The 15,477-nt window shown below is 36.1% G+C and overlaps 2 protein-coding genes and 1 long non-coding RNA gene across 3 annotated transcripts; 2 read left to right on the forward strand and 1 right to left on the reverse strand.

Moving 5' to 3' along the window:
• Positions 1-443: 443 nt before the first annotated feature.
• LOC137404528 (uncharacterized) lies at positions 444-4,698 on the forward strand. Its single transcript, XM_068090760.1, has 5 exons — positions 444-543; positions 2,274-2,420; positions 3,258-3,317; positions 3,595-3,758; positions 4,573-4,698. Exons 1-4 carry the CDS (start codon positions 466-468, stop codon positions 3,712-3,714), a joined length of 405 nt encoding a protein of 134 aa, XP_067946861.1. The 5' UTR covers positions 444-465; the 3' UTR covers positions 3,715-3,758; positions 4,573-4,698.
• A 3,943-nt stretch (positions 4,699-8,641) lies between these two features.
• LOC137404533 (uncharacterized) lies at positions 8,642-10,666 on the forward strand. Its single transcript, XR_010979696.1, has 3 exons — positions 8,642-9,755; positions 10,121-10,251; positions 10,501-10,666. It is a non-coding gene; the product is annotated as an uncharacterized lncRNA (long non-coding RNA).
• A 487-nt stretch (positions 10,667-11,153) lies between these two features.
• Positions 11,154-12,140, reverse strand: LOC137404762 (uncharacterized). The gene is made up of 4 exons (XM_068090993.1): positions 12,079-12,140; positions 11,808-11,928; positions 11,350-11,526; positions 11,154-11,254 (listed from the first exon to the last, which is right to left on the reverse strand). The coding sequence occupies exons 1-4, from the start codon at positions 12,138-12,140 to the stop codon at positions 11,192-11,194; spliced, it is 423 nt and encodes a 140-aa protein (XP_067947094.1). The 3' UTR covers positions 11,154-11,191.
• Positions 12,141-15,477: the final 3,337 nt, after the last annotated feature.

A 15,477-nucleotide genomic window follows, 5' to 3' on the forward strand; every position in this document is an offset into this window, starting at 1 on the left:
TGTTAGCGTATCGTAAGACAAAGACAACATAGTCTTCTGCAATGCAGGGCAGTTATATTTTTGGACTAGACAGCCTGCTTGTGATCAGTAGTCCTCAGTAGTCAGAGTCGCTTACTGCTTGCAATTTGCCTTAAAAAATTAATTGAAATGCACTGCATATTCATATTGCTTCAACCCTAAAAGAAGACCTCAGTGGGTCATCATGTATTCATAACCGACTTTTTGTATTCATCATTTCATCTTCTATATAGGCCTACCTACAGGCCTCCCGTGCCTGTAGTCGGCAATCATGTCGGTAGGTTATCGAAGCCTCGATAGCTGAATGACATGATCGCTGACGACAGTCAACTTCTACGAGGAGCCTGAGGGCCTACCAAATATATTTTTTAATTGCAGTGCATTTAAGCATTATGCTGCTCCTTCTTGCCTCATTGTTAGACGAGGCTGAGCAAGCCATCAAAGCCCATGAAATCGAATATGGCAACAAGTTTTACACAAACCATGAGGACGGCATATTCAACAAGCGTGAAAGACTTTTTGAAGGTAATCTCATATCCTTAAAGCACTTTTTCTCCACTGCCTAATTTGTGATCTTGTGTTGAAAATGAACATTTTATACCTCGGATATTTTAGTGTAACCTTGATTGTGAAGTGTAACCTTGATTGTAAAATGTAGGCCTATGCTTGGTTGTTGTGCAATAGAAGTACATGTCAATAGTAGCTTATATGTTTTTATGCTGCAGTTTTATGAAGCCCTTTTTGGTTTGTTTTTGTACCATGTGATCTATGACGTCACAGGCCCTACTTGAAGCAGAGTTGACACAATTTTCATCAGTTCACTAGCAACTCACACTGGATACACACCATCTAGCCTGGGCATGGCTCTCGTGGGGGATTGGGAGAGAGAGCCTGGGACACATAGCGAAAAAAAGGTAAGATAACTTCTGCAAAACTAGCGAAATATGTTACATATGACGCTCAGACTGATACTAATGGAAGCGTGTCGTTAGATTCGGATCTCACGATGTATTAGATGTGGCGCGTTTAAAAGCCTAGTGTCACGGTCACGTGACTTAATCTAGTAAAAAGCCCTGTATTTTTGATAGACTAGGTGGTTACGTAACACCCCGTTTGATAATAAAACGATAAGAACCATAGGTTACTATTCTCTTGCGTTTTCACGTTAGCAGTTTCATTTCCTATACTGATACAAAATGGAGCGATTCAAAAATTACTATCAAAGCTAGGCATTGTCACACTGAGACCAGAACAGTTTCAAGCTTTACAACATATTATCGCAGGTTTTGACCAATTTATAGTTCTTCCTACTGGCTTTGGAAAAGAGTATTTGCTTTCAGATGGCACCGTTTTGTAGTGTTAGGTCCGAGTTGTTCATAATAACTGTCGCGAGTAATCATAATACTCGTGAGCAAAATAAAACTGAAATTACTTTTTACTAGACAAACTTTTCTTTACTAGCAGCGTGCGATTCATTTTTGTTGTTCTATTGCTATTCGTTTGCTATGTTTGTATTGTTATTGTGAATTTTTTTATTCAATTGATTTAATTTTTTATTAAATCATATTAAAATATAATGAATTGAACATATAAAATAATATAACTCTCGTGATTGATTTATTATGCAACCAACATTTCATACTTACTAACCAGCGTTTGTTTGCTGCCAATTCAGATTAACAATAATACATAATACTCGCGTAGATCATAAATAAGACCGTCACACGATACTCCTTCGGAAATAACGATGGTGATATTAGCGACTTCAGAAGTCGACTTTTAGAGTTGTCTTCTCCGCGTGTTGCTATGTGTCCCAGGCTCTCTCTCAATCCCCACGAGAGCCATGCCCAGGCTACACACCATCTACCTCTCAGCAATAAAGGATTACTCTCTCAAGACACTAGATAGACACTCAAGTCTTAAGCTTAATTTGACGAAGTGGATATTCGTGTATATACAGACATGCAGTGGATTACAATCAAGCTTTTAGTGCAGCCTTGATTAGAAGATATACATGGGCTTCAGTGTACAAGCATTGGCATGCAATTGAAATGACATTAAAAATCATTGTATATATTAATAACTACAATCAAGCAAGCAATAAATGTATCAAGCATCATATACATGCAGCAGTTACTTCCCAATTGAGTGTTAGCAATCTAGTAAGGCTAAAAACCTACTACGTCTTCAGCCATTGAATCTAAAAAATTTGTACCATGTTTCTTAATTTTAAAATTTTATCTGCTCTAATTTAGCAAGGTGAAGATATTTGGAGAGGTAAGAACGTCATTCATGACAGTCAAGGCTATTTATGTATGTATGGCGAAGAAAAAGAGTATGGCTGCATGTACAGCCCTGAAAGACAGCAAACCCAGAAGGAAAAGTACAAAGAACAGCGGAGGGTAAGTTACCGGTACACCAAGAATATTTTACTCAGCCTATTATAAGGGATATTTTTGGACAGCAAAACTCGGTCATTGTATGTCCAATATATTTAGACAGGGCTATCCTTCCATGTCTTTGCAAATGCACAGATAGTATAGCATGGATTTTACATAGAGATGATAAATAATATTTATTACTTTTATGGATTTTAATTTGTCTTATTTCTGAAATAGCTATCTTGTAACAAAAGCACGCGTGCACATTTATATTCTTGTAAGCCGAAATCAGAGAATGCAGTAAATCTAAGTCTACACTACTGTGAGGGTTGCGACATGTCTAAGCTGTATTCGATACTTTGCTTTCGGTCTCACAGTACATCAAAGTTCAAAAACATTTTCTCTTATTTTAATTCATCTACACTCTCATAGAAATTTGGTAGAATTGCAAAGAAACAAGGACTTGATTGGAATGCTCAGATACCATATCCTTGACCCAATAGCCAGTGAAGTTTACGGCAATCTGTCTAATTTTTCTTGAGAATTTCTCATCCCGAGGCCTCACACATGCGCCAGATAGTATATCGCAGTTCACACCTTTGGTTAAACTTGGACGTAATATTTTATTTTACATTTAATATTTTACACCTAAAATTTGCAAAAACAATCATTAAAAGCAAGATAAAATGAATGCTTATTTTGGAGCCCTGCAACAAGGCCTTTGTTTGGACTCTTTTGCCAATTTGAATTTAGTTAGATTGTGCCCACAAATGTAAATATGTTATGCATGTGCATAAATTCATATATGTTGTCACATGGTGTCGATATACATAATTTACGTATTGTTTACATTTTTAGTCACAGAATCCAACAAAGAGACCGCATCCTCAAGACAATACATCTGATAGTAACACGGAGGTACTCACATAACCAGCAATAAAATTTTAGGCAAATCGTGCAATATTAATTATGGTTAAATGTGGAATTTCATTGGTAGGCGGATCTTTAAGCCATTTATAGCCCTAGATTAGTAGCTAGAAAAACGTGAAGTTATAGTAGGATAATGCAGAAGAACCCCTTGTGTAGGCAGGATTAGGTTTTAGAAACAAACTATTTGCTGCCAACTGCGATATTTGTTAAGTTGCCTGTTCACACCCAGCCAAACGTTTAATGCCTTGAGCATTCTGATTTATAGCTCAAGATAAGGAGGAAATGCAGTGCTTGCTCAGGACGGGTAGGAGTAAGAGCAGAGGCTATGCAAGCTTCCATAGATGTGGAGAGCATCTACGAAATGCCACAAACGACAGCATTATAGATGTAACTCAGAGACCTGATGTTACTTTCATACCTAACAGTCCGGTGAGTGATAATATTCAGTAACTCAGTTTTAAAATTAGAACCCTGTTGCATGATGCTTTCGTGTCACTTTAGTGTAAGTGCTCAGTGTCTGAATTGGAGAGAGTTGTGCAGCGATGCTCCCAAATCTTTGATTCCAGATTTGTAAAGCGTATCAAATCGCTGGCATGCGTTTTGCTCCAAATCAAATCACTTAGAAGGTTGACTGCTCAGCTTTCAAATAAAATGAAGTTTAAACCATCATCCACTATGTAATTGATGGTTTTAATTTGATTTAATTTACAAACTGGGTAATCCAGTTTTATGGTGCTTTGATGCCAATCTCATGATTGGTGATTTGATGTAATTTGCAAATCTCTACTCAGGATTTAGGAGCATCTCTGGAGTTGTTATCAACTCTTTGAGAAATTGATAACAAGGTGCCACAACACCATCCGATTCATAGACTGAGTACTTGGACTAATTTCGCTGTTGTCTTCTACAAGTCAACTCTATGGGCTAAGTTGGTTGAGCAATGTAGGATCGGAGAAGATATATGAAGCCAGGAAATAAATGTGAAATAAAACTACTGTAAAAACAGTAATAAAGTCAGGAACTAGCAAAAGCAGATTTGCCCGGTTCTTTGAGATCGCCAAATTAACTTCCAGCTAATCACAATGTCCAATGTAACTTTCCAATCTACTTCATTAAATTAACAAATAATATTCCTGTCAAAGTCAAAAATCGTCGCAAATAATGCCACTTGAATACTGCATTCACAGTACTTTACAAGTTCAAGGAGATGTAAATACACATGCTATGATTGTTTTTATTTTAGATCAAGGATTTCCAAGAGGAGTTTGCAGGGAGTAAGAAATGACAGAGCAAAAATGCTTCCTGAGGCTTTCTAATACATGCAATATCTAGATAGGCATAGAACAAGTTTGTTCCCTATAGCTGTGGGTGAACTGGCAATGAAGGGAGGTCACGCCAGACGGCATCTGGCATGCCCTCCACCTCATTGCCAATTCATCTGCAGCCATAGAGAACAAACTTGTTCTAGATAGGAATATTTTTATATGCAAAAACTCGGAACTGTTTCAGCTTGTACTGTGCTCAATTTTGAGTGAATATATTGATCAAATTAAAACATACCTGCATACATAAAACATTCAGGATTTTCAACACTGATTTTTTTTAAATAACCCAGACTTATATTCACTTATTTTCACATATCTACATGTAGTATATGTAGCCCTTTTCTACTGTGTTGTTCTGTTCTCATTTGTGCTTGTTAAAGGCCTTTTATGGCTTTGGTGCTGATGTGGTAGTAATTAAGTTATGTGCAACATTTTCTTTTTATATCAAATAAAGTAAAATTATTAAACTTTACAATTTATCATGATAGATTCGTCCGATAACTAAAACAGCCTACTTCCCATCATTGTTCCAGTGGTCCATCACCAGACATTTTGTCATTGCGCATCGACTTTTCAAACAATGTATGTTGTACAACGTCAGCAATGCCAATAGACATACATCATGCTAAAGGTTTTGTGTGTGTTGCCCTCTGATTTTCCAGAATTGGCTACATTGTGCTTGTGGAGGTAACGGGAAAGCTGCTAACAATGATGCACAACAACTGCCACATGCATTATTTATATTGGAGCAAGAAAATACATTAGCATGCCAACAGTAAGAAAATATTTTTTGCCCAACAAATCAAGAAAATTTTTTTGGTCACACAATGCTGTACATAAATAATAAATATATAAGCAAATTGACAAATGAATACCTACAGAGTGCGGTCATGTTCAAAATCTAAATAAAGTTAGTTGTTAGAGAAGTCGGTGTTTGTAGTAAAAATAAGATAGACTAATGTCTTCTGTTGCCTTTTCACAATCTTTGTCTTACGATACGCTAACATAAATAGTTACACTAAAATGAAATAGAATCTTCTTTAGCTCTCAGAATGGTAACAAAGTAGACAATTGTTTCAATGTGCATTTTATTTGGTTAAAACATAATCACAAATATTCAATAACTTATATGATACCGCGTTACATACATGTAAGTGCAATCATATTACAACATATGTAAGATATTTTTCATACACACTGTATAAACGAATACAGAATAATTAATGATGTATTTTTGAGAAGATTTTTTTCCGTTTCGTGAGCATGTTACCATTTCGTCTTAACACGACAAAACTACAATAAATAACTATGTGAATATACGTTATGCTAGTTTGATGAAAAATCTCATATTTTTGATTAAAGATTGGTCTAAAACGATGTTTATGCTTTATTTTGTCATAAAAATAAAAAGATTACATACTCAATTTCTAACCGACTAAACATTGGCACTTGCTTAAAACCTCGTCGCTTAATGCCGACAAAACATTTGCATTTCCGGATTAAGCTCCACCTCTACAAAACGACCCAGAAACTGACCAGGTTTTGAGCCACTGCAATTATACCTGACCGTATATATATATAGCTTTGTGCATATAGTTATATGATATATATATATATATATATAACTAATAATATATATACATTTATATTTATTTATAAACAAAGCTGCACAGAGGTAAATTACTGTTACCACGATGTTGTTTATGATGATTAGTGTTGTTATATTTGATATTAGTCGTGTACAAATAGACATAAAGAGAATAATAAGTTACAGCACCATTGCAAGTTTCATAACAGATTCTCATAGATGTAACATCTACAAATTAAGGAGATAAGATGACCACCATTGCAAGCCAACTTCCAGATTCAACCTACCCATTGTACTATTAGGACGTTGAGAACTTGGCATAAAGAAATTTCAGATAATCGCCAAAAGATTGTAGTCATAGTACAGACTATGAAAACTTGTGTCATGTGATATCAAGAACCGTATCTGGAACCAATCTACACCAACCCTAATATTATGATTAGGGATTACAGATGTTGAAACATTGCTGATGAAAAGCAACAAAAAGTAGCCAGAAACCCCCAAAGCTACAAGACTCAACACAATCAGAGACTTAAATCATATAGTTTCCCTCCTGAGCACTAATGCTAAGTCTGATTCAATATAAAAAGATGAATATTCACTCATATTCTTCATCCTTTCAGAACAGCTTCATCATGGCAGACAGACTCGTCAGCATAGAGAACATAGAGAACATTCTTTCATAGAGAACAAGAGGGTGACTATATTTTAAGTCTCTGGGCATTACTTTTTATTTTTAAAACTAAATCTAGAGCGTAACTTATTATATCTTTTACTTGTTCTTAAAATAAACATAAGGTTTTGAAAAAAACCTGTTTTACATTCCATTTCTTAGGGATTCCCTCCTCAGAGTATAGTCTTAGATTCTCACATCTAGCAAAGTCAGTTATAAGTTATTGATTACACTAATCAACGAAACAGATTGGTTAAACAGTCATTAGTCAGGATTAGGCCTTATTTGAGCAATATTACTAACACTTAAGCAGTGCATCTGCGTTCGATCATAAACTTGACGTACTCTCTAACAGTTGTAAGATTAATTGGTAGGATAATCCAATGCTATCAATAATCAACACAACAGCGTCAAGGAAAAAATTCCATTTTACGATTTTGGTAATAATATGAAATAATATATTTGATTATTTATTTTTTGTAATAGTAATATCGATATCAAATGTAGTATTTTGTGTTTTTTGGTTGAAAATACTAAATGGTTCTATGTGTGATGGTTAGACTCTGAAACTTGAGTTCAATTTCTCACAAGACAAAAATTATTGGGTACCATCTTGTAACAATTTTATTTTCTATCTATTGGCATATAACCCAACAACCAATTTTAGAGTTAGTACAAACAGGAATTGTTTTTGTTTGTTGAACTCACGGTCTCTGTATTATAGTTTATCAAAAATAACATGCACAGACCTGCCAACCCAAGAGTGGGGCAATGCGTGAGATTTGGTTTTGGGGCAATTGATGTATCAACGATAGCATATATAAAATTTCAGAAATTGGGGCAAAAATCTCACGCATTTTCATTTTTTCTTTGGGGTGATTGCATGAGTCTCACGCCCAATGCGTGAGAGTTGGCAGGTATGGACATGCATGTCTGGAAACAAGTGCTTTATTTTCTGGTATTGGTTACGCGATTCTGTGCTCTAGACGGCTCCAGAAAAATCCCTACCTGTCGGAAAGTCCACTGCGTGTATTGGAAAATCCGTTGCGTAAACTGGGTTGCGGGGGTTTTTCCAACACCTAATTTTCAAGATTCAATCTAAGAAACTTGTCTTTAAAAGTAATACCTAATTTACTATGTCACAAATGTGTATTCACTATGTCTATTTATGTCACAACAGACACAACATAACCCATCATCAAACTTTAAACCGTCTAATTTAAGTTCAATAAGTGGAAAAAATGAACGAACATATCGATAATGTATAGCTGTACTTTGGAAGCTATTCCTAGCAGTAATACAACTAACGTGAATTTTAAATGTATGATATAATTGAACAATAGTAATAAATACAGGTTTAAATTAGTTACCTCAAGTTTTCTCTAAGCTCCAGTGCTAAGGGAATACGCGCTGTACTGCCGTAATAGTTTTCAGTAAAATATAGGTCATATCCGAATACTGGTTCTCAACTAAGTCTAAGTACTAGCGGGATGAGCGCGAGCAAAGATTTGCGGGTTGTAGCGAGTCAAAGCAAAAAAAGACTTCTACAAAAACACGGTAAAAGCTAGTTCCCATCAGAAAAGTCGTGCGCCCTAGGCATGCGGTATATACGGTAGAAATATCCCATCAGAAAAGTCTCGCTTGTGTTTATGCACGCGTATCTCGGGTACCTGACTATGTTACAGGAACTTAGGTTAAGGAAGCCAGCTAGGCTTTAGAAGAAAAAGTCTATCGGACAGGCTTGCAGGATTATGTAGCTTTCTCAGCTTATTGTAACTTTTTTAGCTTATTGAGGCCCCTAAGTATATACATGTATATACAAGGGTGAATTGAATAGCATTCTTTTTCCTGCTTCAAGCTAGTGAAGACGTGGTGAGTGCTTATAAAACACTCGCAACAACCCGCTTTATTTTCTCACTCCTTTCTTGCGTGTAGTTGTTTGAGAAAATAAATAACCATGATCTGTTTGGAATAGTGCATCATCTTCATTTTGCTGCTAGCTCAACCTGAGGTGAGTAGTTGCTGAGTGGAGTCTTGTTGTAAATTGATGAAACAACCACAACAACCTGTGCATCACTAGCATGTATATAAACCCCTGTTTGGCTTGTGTACAGGCTAGTACATCCCAGAAAAAGAACACAAAGTTCGGCATCATTGTTATTGAACTTTGTGTTCTCCTTTCGGGGTGTGCTGGTTTTTCTGTGTGTTCTTGTTTATTAGGCCTATTTACCACAAGAATTATTTTATTACGAAATATTTGCGTTAATATCCCAAACTCCCAACCCTTTATCTCTTTGTTAGTGTTGTCATTTGTTGTGTGAGAAGTTGAGTGTGATGGAAAATTGTACATTGTGACTGTCTAAATTTATTAAGACGGAAGGTTGGCTTAAATCTCAGTCAATCATAATTATCACAGGTCTAGCCAAAACAAGGAATAATATTATTACTAGCTACAAGTGAGTACAGTGTATCATATTTATACCGTGCATAACATTACTAATTTACTTGAAACAACCGCAACTGTACTTTGTGCCTTTTTTCCTGTCGGCATCACCCTTTAAAACAAGATGGCATGGGTCAGTAGATATGCAGTAGACCTAGACCTTTCTTAGTAGCAGTCGAAACCAATTACCGGTATTACTTCCTAAAGTTCTGTTACATTACTCATTCTGTTTATTTACAGCTTAAAGACGGTGGCTACTCCATTACGGTGTATACTGTATGTGCATTCGGCAATTCAGGTGATCTCCAAAAATGCATAAAAGAATATGAGCTGAGACACAAGGTGAAATATGTGGTCAAGCAGCCAGACAAGAGCTTTACTGTCCTACTCAATGCCGGTATGCTCTGAGACTGTGGTTAATTACAAGTTAAAACATGTTACATTTATATGTGTATATACATTTAAACAAGTTTAAATGTATATACATATATATATATATAATGGTCAATCAGGCCTACGCAGGCTAGTATTGAGTCTTGAGTTACATATTTTGTAGCATATCTAGCAAGTGTGATTGATCAGCTTTCTGTTTTTATTTAGTGATATTACACTAGGTTTTTTAGTTTAGATACTAATAGCAAATGAATCATTGGACCCTTGAAAGATGACACAAAGTATGTATTTATATATATAAAGGTTTATATATAAACAAACTTTGCTTGTTTGCGGTGCTCTAATTTTTTGTTTGATCAACCTTTTCAGTGCAGGGTTTTGCAAAGAGGTCAAGGCGTTCCATTGGAAAGATCCTAAGTACGATTGTTGTTTTGAAGATAATGTTATGCAAACATGGCCAAGATATCAACATAAGGAAGAAATAGCCATACAAAGTTCAAGTGAGTGACATATCTTCGTGCATAAGGGGATGGCGTACTGCACTCACGATAGATATCAATTATAGCAATGCTAATTTTCTACATGTATCAGACTGGTCTGTTATTCTTGCCAAAATTATATATATTTTGTTAATATAGGATATGAATTCCTACTTTTTGTTTTTTCGGCGTAATCTTGGCATCTGCTTAACTCAGTGAACTCATGCTTCGTTGTGTCATATAGAATATATATTTTTAACTGTGTTGCAGATGAGATATTGTGGCTCATGAGTCGAACAAGAGGTTGAGTGAGCACCAGGGACCTATGATATCGTTATCAACAACTACATATTCTTACTGGACAGTATCTACAAATTTTTTTTGTTTGCATATATGCGAAATCAATTACTTTAAATTGAATATGCATGTTAGGCCAGCGTAACTGACACAAGATCTGTGTTATATTTACATTGTCTTAGGTATGAAGAGGAGGGGCTCATTCACTACCTCACTCATAGAAAAGCTTGAAATTGAAATATGAATAAATCTATAAACAAGTATTGGTATATCTCTCAACATATGTACACTAGAAAAACATAAAAAGTATTAGACATACCACGCTGATGGTCCCTGGTGCTTATCAGCCGTGATGGAAAGAGGAAAAAATCACCTCCCTTATCACACAAATAAGATGTTACAAAATATAAACAAACAATACCTGTTGACACAAGCAGAATTAAAACTTCATCATGATTATATAGAACAAGTTGATACATCTTTATACCTACTGTATGCCATAACGTAAATCATACATCATGTATGTAAATAAAAACCTAACCTAAAGGATCACACCTTCTACATCGCCATTCATGATCTAGAGCAACAGTGAATCGGTCAAAATCTGTATGTTTCATAATTATGCACCGGCGGTGAAACCACTCATTGCAACTGCCACACAATATCATCTCTCCGCAGGCAAGCCCAAATCGATGTTGTCATGGGGCCTTCGACATGCGCAGAATATCTAAAATAAACATAGGTTGGCTTGCTAACAGAATGATAGAAAAGCCGATAAAAATTTTAATATAACACCAATCACATTCAATTTGAGCATAGTACCTGTTGGAAGAGAAAGTGTGTGAAGTGAGTCACGATTATGTGGAGCACCCTGGTGAGACCATTGTTGGTCTTGTAGTGTGAAAAGTTTTGCTTGAAAGGGTTGTTGATGTGTTCGATGCCGTTGTTGGTGCGTACACTAAACAGAGACCTATCACGCCTATAACACTCCATCCGCTTCTACAATAATACATGAATGAACTGATATAAACTTAAGATCAAAATAATTCATTGAGCTTGTCTGTATGGAGGCTATTCCTCAACATTGTCTTAGACCCAAAGGACCTCAACGGATTATGTTATATTGTATGTGGACAGAAAATTCAATAAGAAGCGGTGCACGCTCAAAACTTTTTGAAACATGTCAATTATACTGTTAATTAAAATACAGAAACATTAATTATGCCAATTACTGATACAAAAAGCTGATGTGAATTTTCAGTTTTTTTCTATAATTCTACCTTGGGTATATTCTCACTCATCCACTGGTTTAGGAAGTACTCTTGTATCTTGAGAGATTTGGAATTTGCCCACCAGTCAGACCCCTCTAAAGCTGCCTTTGATGAGACATACTGCTCCGTTCTGAAATATGAAAAAAACAACTAGATGCACTAGAATCAACTCTTGTATTCTTTTACGAAAAGAGTGCATGGGACATGAGCCCGAACTTCATACACAGCTATTACTTTATTAGATAGATTTATTGTGTACATAGGACATGAGGAGACAAACCTAGACTGCAATTTTCCTTGGTGATGCGAGTATGATCTGTCGTTCTTCTTCTCCGATTTCATTTTTTCTTCTTTTCAACTGTCTGTCCCAGGCCTGCTCACGATGGAATGCACACAGTAGAACTTTGCTTTCTAAAAAAGTTCAAGAGCATAAATCGGAAGCTTGAAATGTATTCATTTAGGTCATTTTATTATTTATTTGATCATCTTTTGATATTGGTTTATGAAGTGTGATGCCACATTAGTGAGTCTCAGACCTACAATAGTATATGTCACAACACTGACAGCCCGACGTATCATTTTTCTAAAAATCAGCGCAACTTGACATTCTTCTAAAAGTACATATACAGTACATGCATATCTTGACAATCTGCATACCTACATCTACACATACACCTATCACTAAGCTTTTTCCTTTTAGCTGAGTCATTATAGTTTAAAAATGCATTAAAAAAGGTTATTACCTGGAGGGAGGTGTTCAAGAGCAGACATCACTGCCTGAGCATAATCTATGAACCAGGACCTTGGCGATCATACTGGATTCCATTTCTTCCCGATACTCAAAGCCTCCTGAATAGCTCCTCGAGTCTCATCCATTGTTGCCAATGTAGCAGCAACCTGCGTAAAATTGAAAAGCTTTCTTCATTGTTGAAGATGTACAACTAGTGTGCATGTAGTGAGATATCAATTTTGACACAAGTACATTTCATCACAAAATAGAGTGGCCTCATCGAGATGCTGCAATAAAGGTGGAAATTTGGCTTTAGACAATGTGAACCATCAGAAGAAACAAGACTTTAATACGATCAGTTACCCACATGATCAACCCACTTCAATATTTACCGGTCCTAGTTAGAAGACTGACTTATATGGCTGTATTACCTAGTAGCCAGCATTGGTTTACACCGCAACGAAGAAGAGATATACAGTACAGCAAACTCTTACAGTTGTCTCATATGTCGCATCCAAACAACATAGCTCATCACCATAGCGCTTCAGTAGATGACGTTGGTCTGGTGTGGTGCACAAGCAGAAAGCGATGTGAGCCTCTTACATAGTCTGAAGTAAAATTGTGGCGCAGTTATCTTGGTCACTGCTGCTACCCCTATAAGGACGATGGTAACTGGTAAAAATCTACATACACCGTACATATATTACGCCTAGTTATCAGCACAAATTAATTTGGTCATGAACACATTCAGAAAGAAAATTATCAATCATGCGGGTTTTAGACATTGTCAAGAAAACTTCATGCAAACATCCAATGATAATCTCAGCTGTGGAATGAATACTACTTAAATTCAATACTAACATCATGGAAGAGCTTGTGATTGGCAATGTCACGATCTGTAGGCCAATATATTCTATTAGATCTGTCAGGAAGGGCATCCTTGAACTTGGTTTAAGATATGGCTTCATCTTGGTACATGTGGCTTCATCTCGGATAGAAAATTAACCCATTAATGAAAATGATGCACTATGAATTTTCAATAAACAATCGTTTGTCATTATTTTCTCAACCGAGTACTCGTGGCGTGGGGATGAGAAAGGAATATGTTCGCGGGTTGTAGCGAGTTAAAGCGGAAAAGAGACTTTTCTGATGGGAAAGAAAAACTACCGTATATACCGCAGGCCTAGAGCGCACGACTTTTCTGATGGGAACTAGCTTTTACCCAAAAACACCGCCCATACTCTATATAATAAAACGAATAAAACAACAAGATACAATGGAATATTTAACCACACCACATGTAAAATATGGTCCGTGATGACATTTGTTAGTTGCTTAGAATTTATTGTCAGTCAATAGTGATTTAATCATCATATTAATATGCACATCGTTCTTGATATTCAATAACAGTGAATTAATGGCTATCGCGGTGAACGAACGAGGTCTTTGTTTGATCATGAAATTAATTAGTTCTGCTTACCTAGCAATAGTTGAAAATGGTTCCAAATCGTTGAACTTATAGTAGTCAACACGTTCGGTTACCGTTTTTATCTGTTGAGATGATAGAATTACTAAATCAATTGAGGTTAGTAGCTTGGGCACACAATGTACGCAGCACATTGTACTAGTTTGAGCCGCCATTTTTAAGGAATCTGGCGGGTTATGACGTTTTGTTCCAATCATCCAATCGCAGTCTGTGAAATTCCTTGTCACAATGGCAACAATGATCGACTTGTTTATTACGCCTCCGCCATTTGATGAGATCTAATTTAAACATGAAAGTATATAAGCAACGAGGTTACAGAGTGCAACGTTCAAACAGGCATTATATAAATACTGAATAATCTTTTGCACGCATCATATTGCATAAGTTAAAAAAAATAATAGAAATTATTTTTATGACAGATCGGGTTGTCCTGCTCTCTGACTAATACCAGAGCCGTACGCGAGAGGGAATTAGCACCCAAAAACTCTCGTGAGAGAAGTCAAGAAAGCGCGATTGTACCGAGATATTTGACATCACAGCCAAAGCCGTATAGCTTCAAAGTCCTGCATCAAGAACCGGAAACAACAATGCTGTTTCCAAACAAACCCGATCGACATACTGATCTCTAATGGAATATTCTTACCTCGCTCTCAACATCTCACTTTTTTGCATTTATTTTATTTCTTTACAAAAAAAGTTGTAGTTTATTGTAGAAAACTTTGTCTTCTTTCAAATGGTGTAAGATACAACAATCAATTTTAAAGCAACTGCCAATGAGAGTAATATTTGTTGGTTAATGTTGCTGCTTTTCCTTTATAACTTTTATAAAAATAGAGCTCCCATAAACGCTTCCGCTGGCCACGAAACTCTGTGAAACTATACGGCTCTGATCAAAACAAGGAAGTAGCTTTGTTGATATTTGGTACTCTGTCTTCCAAGCTTCAGTTCTTGATTGAGCAATTGTTTATAAAAAAATTCAATCTCGCTGCAGATTATGTAAATTTTGGGAACTGATCATCTTTTGTCTCAGCGCAAAGAACAAAAGTTAACTCAGTTTTTGTGTGTTCACTACCATTAAATGGAGTGAACTTATACTCTCACTTTGGGTGGTAAGCTATACAAACCCCTTTGGCTTGGCTGATCTAAAAAGGATTTATTTACAGTGATGAATGAATTATAGCACTGCTGCTATACAACTGGTGCAGAATTTTTACATGCCACAACTCACTTACACATCCGCATTTCACCAGTTGACTTGAAACAGATCAGTTGTAATAGTAAGTAACAATATCAAACCAATAGTTCTTGATCAAATCAAGTCAGCTGTGACCTATATAGACGATTCTTGGCGCAAATGCAGGCATTAACTCATCAAGAGGCTCAGTTTTATCATCAAGCTGTATCAATAAATATAAGTAGGACAATTGGCCAGGCTGTGTCTTTATATCTTTTTACAAATCCCC

The sequence above is a fragment of the Watersipora subatra genome, chromosome 9 (genome assembly GCF_963576615.1).
Source record: "Watersipora subatra chromosome 9, tzWatSuba1.1, whole genome shotgun sequence".
Lineage (NCBI taxonomy): Eukaryota > Metazoa > Bryozoa > Gymnolaemata > Cheilostomatida > Watersiporidae > Watersipora > Watersipora subatra.